The sequence below is a fragment of the Aulonocara stuartgranti genome, assembly GCF_965226115.1.
Source record: "Aulonocara stuartgranti genome assembly, chromosome: 6".
Taxonomy (NCBI): domain Eukaryota; kingdom Metazoa; phylum Chordata; class Actinopteri; order Cichliformes; family Cichlidae; genus Aulonocara; species Aulonocara stuartgranti.
In genome coordinates, this window is record NC_138944.1 from 3892944 (window position 1) to 3897996 (window position 5053).

The window sequence follows — 5053 nt, forward strand, 5'->3', positions numbered from 1 at the left end:
AATGGTAATTTTACGTTAGCTCGTTAGCCCACCGCGAATGCTGCTAAGTAGGTTAATCAAAAGCAGGGGCAAAGCTTTAATTCCTGCTGATTTAACTGCACTTTAGGACGAGAAAGTTTTCACAGACGCAGCGATTTTAGCTGGAAATACTATCCCGTCGATGATACAGTTGTAAGTTTGATATTTCTCCTTTTGCTAAAGCCAACTGAAGCTATTCCGTGGCCTGCTAACAGGCAGCTGCTGCAGCGAACGCTAACGTTCAACGCTGTTAACGTTAGCTCGGTCACGGCATACCGAAAGCTCCATTAAGCCAACTATCTAAGCTCTGGGATGCCTGAGCGTCCTTTCAGAGAATTCTACAGCAGGTGCTTTTACACGTAGTTTCTATTTAAAGACACACCCGCGCCTATACTGTTGGTTTGTGACTCCTGCTGTTTGTTCATATTTTAAAAAATTTTTATTTTATGTTTTGCTGGATATTTTTGTAGACGCATTGTGACCTACATTTGCTTGTTTCTTTCAATCCTGTTGTGATTATCAAGCATTTATGATCTAGGGGGGAATGTTTGTCAGTGTGATCTCTGAATGTAAACCGTAGTAGCATTGAACAGTGAGCTGGCCTGTTTTACCACCTCATAGGCCAGCTCTGCAGGCAGCATATGAGGCTATCTTCAGTTTAACCCCGACTTAGAAGAATTGCGAGGGTAGTTATTACCAGAACGCTATTAATGGTTTAGCATGAATGTGGCTTTCTTCTAACCTGACTCGATCACCATGGTAACTGATGCTAAACATTTAACCTGAGGAGTATACATGCGTCTGTCACATAACTGGCACAGAGACACACAGTTTAGAATCACAAATTTTTGGAGCCAATTTCTTTGGAGTACCGCCACAGGCACAGAACAACTGTAGAAATCCTGACATATTCCAAGTGGAGAGCACTTTGTTTGCCTTGTTAATACAAGATAAGTGGTTGTGTTTATTTGAAGTCGGACATTATTCAAGTTTATCCTCTTTTTGTATCACTCAGGTCTGAGGATGTACTCAAACAGATCTGAACACAGTTCCAGGCGGCAGTACAGCGAGAGAAGTTCACGGCAACGGGATGAATATGACAACAGATGGGAGAAAAGGCGTGACCCTCCCAGAGACATGCCACGGGAGTCGTATCATAAATATGGTGGGGATGGACGCAGCAGCACAGAGAGGAAAAGAAGTAGGGAGTACAGTGAGTCTCCGAAGAGGCTGTACAGCAAAGATACACTGAACAGGGACCGGAGCAGGAAGAGCCCGGCGAGGAGACGCATGTCTTCACCAGTGCGGGACCCCTCTGACAACAAAAAGCAGAGGTTTGCAGATGACGACGAGCGGGATTACAGGTACAGGCGTGAGGCTCAGGAGAAAACGTACAGGCCTTCACCGGACAGTTTTTCACGGTCGCATCTAACCAGGAATGTTGAAGATGCGTCACCACAAAATGAGGATTTCAAGTACAGGAAAACACCTCAGGACTCCAGGCACAGGCCTCTGCATGAGGAGTTCCCATACAGGCAGCTAAATGAGTTAACATACAGACGACTGTCGGGGTCTTACAAAGATGGAGATGAATATGAGAGGGGCCGGGATCCATCACAAGAGAGGGCACGATCACAGGAGAGGGTAAGTTTACATGATTGCTTAATGAGGGTTGGACAGGTTTCAATTGTGTGTTTGCATCAGTTTGAATAGTGTTTTAATTCCAAGTAATCATTTTGTGGTTTGATTAAAAATATTTATCCATGTCAAACAGAGTTATGTCAATCCCAGAGAGAGGACGGACAGTCCTCTCACTTCTGTATATGATGAGGATTATCGCCAAGCTGGAACAAGATATCCATTGAATGGTTCGAGCCGACAGGTGGGTTTGACGTTACACATGTTGATAAATCTTTATCACTTCAGACATTATGCCTTGTAATTCCACTTGTCTCTGGCCACCAGATCAGAGCTTTACTGGCCCCTTGTGTGGTTTTACTGATTTGTAATAAAAGAAGCAAATATTCATTACATCATACGCTGCTGGGTAGCCGAATAACAACAACAATAATAATTAATACATGCATAATAAGACAGGTTTTATTACTGCAGTGTGGTAAATGCTGAGTGTATTTACCACACTGCATTCACTCCTGCATGTATCTGAGGGAGGAGGAGGAGGACCGGTGCTCCTCAGCCTGCAGTTTGGCTAATTGCAGAGAGTGTTTATTGTATTCTTGCATTATCCCAAATACTTCTTGAATATTTCTTGAATACTTCTACTGCATGAAACGTTACACTCATGCTGTAGCCACCTTGCTGTAGATTGGCACCTTCTCAGAAGTGTAACTCGAGTTGATAGGCCTATTTATTAGTAATAGCTTGGCACTTCACTTCAGCACACGTGTATTTCTTATTCTTTATGAACTTGTGAAATTTCTGACATGATGCAGAAATAGAAGTCTACCGAGCCAAACGCTTTTAACATTTTAATTTTGTCTGCATTTACAACATCTACAACACATGCAGCACAAAACACACAGTAAAAACACCACCATGAATATCAGTATATCTGGGCTCTGATCCCATAGCCCTGTTCACCTGTAACCTGACATAAATGAAATGACCACTCTAACGGTTTATCAATATGAGTGTGACAACAAAACGGGATGCACATCAAAACTGGCCTCAAAGCAGACAGAATATTGATTAACACAATAAACGGCTACAAGAAGAAAACAAGGTGTAATAGGCTGTAATTGTATTTCACTTGCTCATTATTCTGCAGTAGCTTTACAAATCTGCTCTCAGATGTCACGTACACTGCTGTTTCGTGTTTGATTTGCTTTCAGAAGTGTCTCAGAAAATTGTGTGAAAATGTTTAACTTTCCAGAGATTTGTTTGACTCTTATACCTGTGACGTTTGTGTGCTTCCCATCAGTCTTTTGAGAGTGATGCACCCAGTCGAAGTGCAGCTGTTTCTGAGCAGAAGTCAACCAAAGGCTTCCAGCGTTTCCTCGACGTGCTAAACAAGGGCGTGAATGTCGACGTTCTCACTAAGATTGTGACTCAGACCTCGGATGACGACGATCAACCCGTTTCTCAAACCTTATTACCGAGCCCTGCTGATCATCTGTGGTCTCCAACTCACAATGCTGGGAGGAATCAAGGAAGCCACCAGGATAACAGCTACTGGAGTGAAAGCGAAAGGTCCCGCAGACCAGTTTCCCCGCAGACTCATCGAAGGTCCATCAGCCCAAAACGGTGCCCACTCTCTGATGAAAAGCCCCTTCAGGGGAATGATGGCAGGGAAGCCTACTTCCGCAGCAGATCCAGGTCCCCCTTGGTGGTGGAAAGGGTGCCGCTGCCACCTGAGGATGAACACAAGCGTAGGCAAATGCAGGATGTGCTGCAGGCCATTGGCATGGATTTGGGATTTGAAGAGCTTGGCCAAATGTCTCATAGAATCCAGGAGCGGCTGTATGGGAAGAAGGATGGTGATTTGGCTCGTAAAGTTGTGAGGGAGAAGGGCACGGGGCGACCGATTTCCCCGAGACGTCAAAGTAGAGCATCATCATCATCAAGCAGATCTAGTTTTAGCCCCTTAAATCAGAATTATTACAGTAAAAAAGACTCGTACAGTGCAGAGAGGGATGTAACAGATGTGCATCAAGTATACAAATCTGCTGAGTATGACCAGAAGACGAGCAGCAGCACAGTACAGGACAGTAAGAACTGCGAAGGGAAATCTCAGGAGAGCGCTGCTGCATTACAACCATTTTCTCCTAATTCCTCATACCCTTCATCCAAACCTCCATCTGCTCCGGTGGTGCCGACGTACCCTCCGGTCAACTGCTCACCGATGCCATACCCACCTCCTGTGCCTCCACCAATGCCCCATGTTGGGCCGGGGGTTATTATGCCACCCTTCGTCCCGTACCCCGGCATCCCGCCTATGAACATGTATCCAACCATGCTCCCGCAAGCGAGCCACATGTTCCCGCATCACGTTAATCATCCACAGCCGCCGTATTTCAGCCAATCAAATGTAAGTGCAGTTCAGCCAGTGAACACAACGCAAAAATCCAAACCACTGACAAGGCCCCGCTGTTTGCAGGTTATTCAAACCAAAAAAAAGCCTAGATAAACGAGGCTGCGCAGGGTGGAAGTGAGACTTTGAAACTGACTGATGGAAACAGCTGGGCCTTCAGGGAGTCTCTTTTTAACCACAAAACCCGCATTTGAAGCATCAGAGAACATCACAGTGAACATTTGCAAGCAATCAGTCCAGCAGCAACTAAGAGAACAACACAATGACATTATCAGCTACTGTATCGTGAGTTTGATGACAAACTGTAGGTGGTGCTGCAGCTCTTCTTGATTCTCGGTCTGCTCTCATACCCATCACACATTCACTAGTCTGCCACAACATTAAAACCGCCGACAGTGGAAGTAGCAACAGCTCGGGTCCTTGAATTCACACGGATGCTATTTTGACATTGTTACAGCTTTGATGCAGACCAGGCATTGGGCTGATGGCAGCAGCCTCCTCTTGTATGGCAGTGCAGCCCGTTATACTACAACAAGTTATTAAGCCAGCCTACGAAGCTGGACCACTGTAATTCTCAGAGGTTCACAGGACCCAAAGGATCCACTGCAGCGTCCGCTCGGAGGTCCTGCATGCATGCCTGGACTCCTCAGGCAGTATGAAGCAGGTGGTTTTAATGTTGTTTGGTTGGTGTAGCTTATAATAGCCCGGTCACTCTAGGAAAAAAACAAAAAACAAATACTGAAAGTACAAAAATGTGTTATTTTGTTAAAGTTTTACTAAAATTTGATGCATTTTATTTTTGTGGACATCATATTTGTCTTTATATAGGAGCCTTTATGTTCATTAATTAGCTCAAAGGCCAACCTACAACTACAAGACATGCTCTACACTTCTGTCTCTTTACATATTTTTCTTATTCTGTAAACATGCAGAAATTTGCTGTATAAATATTGAACTGGATAATATTAAACAAAAAAGCAAATA

The 5053-nt window shown here is 44.4% G+C and overlaps 1 protein-coding gene across 2 annotated transcripts; it reads left to right on the forward strand.

The window, feature by feature from the left end:
* Positions 1-5053, forward strand: LOC309708099 (uncharacterized protein). Of its 2 annotated transcripts, none has more exons than XM_082535857.1 (4): positions 1-171; positions 1034-1662; positions 1793-1900; positions 2960-5053. In XM_082535857.1, the coding sequence occupies exons 2-4, from the start codon at positions 1042-1044 to the stop codon at positions 4163-4165; spliced, it is 1935 nt and encodes a 644-aa protein (XP_082391983.1). In that variant the 5' UTR covers positions 1-171; positions 1034-1041; the 3' UTR covers positions 4166-5053. The 2 variants fall into 2 exon arrangements, with proteins under 2 accessions (XP_082391983.1, XP_082391984.1); XM_082535858.1 differs by lacking the exon at positions 1-171 and adding an exon at positions 216-365.

Bases quoted from the DNA above. Each gene is read 5' to 3' on its own strand.
- LOC309708099 (XM_082535857.1), top strand. From the start codon at position 1,042: ATGTACTCAAACAGATCTGAACACAGTTCCAGGCGGCAGTACAGCGAG. The intron at 1,663-1,792 runs GTAAGTTTACAT...CATGTCAAACAG, and splicing joins GGGCACGATCACAGGAGAGG to AGTTATGTCAATCCCAGAGA. The intron at 1,901-2,959 runs GTGGGTTTGACG...GCTTCCCATCAG, and splicing joins TGAATGGTTCGAGCCGACAG to TCTTTTGAGAGTGATGCACC.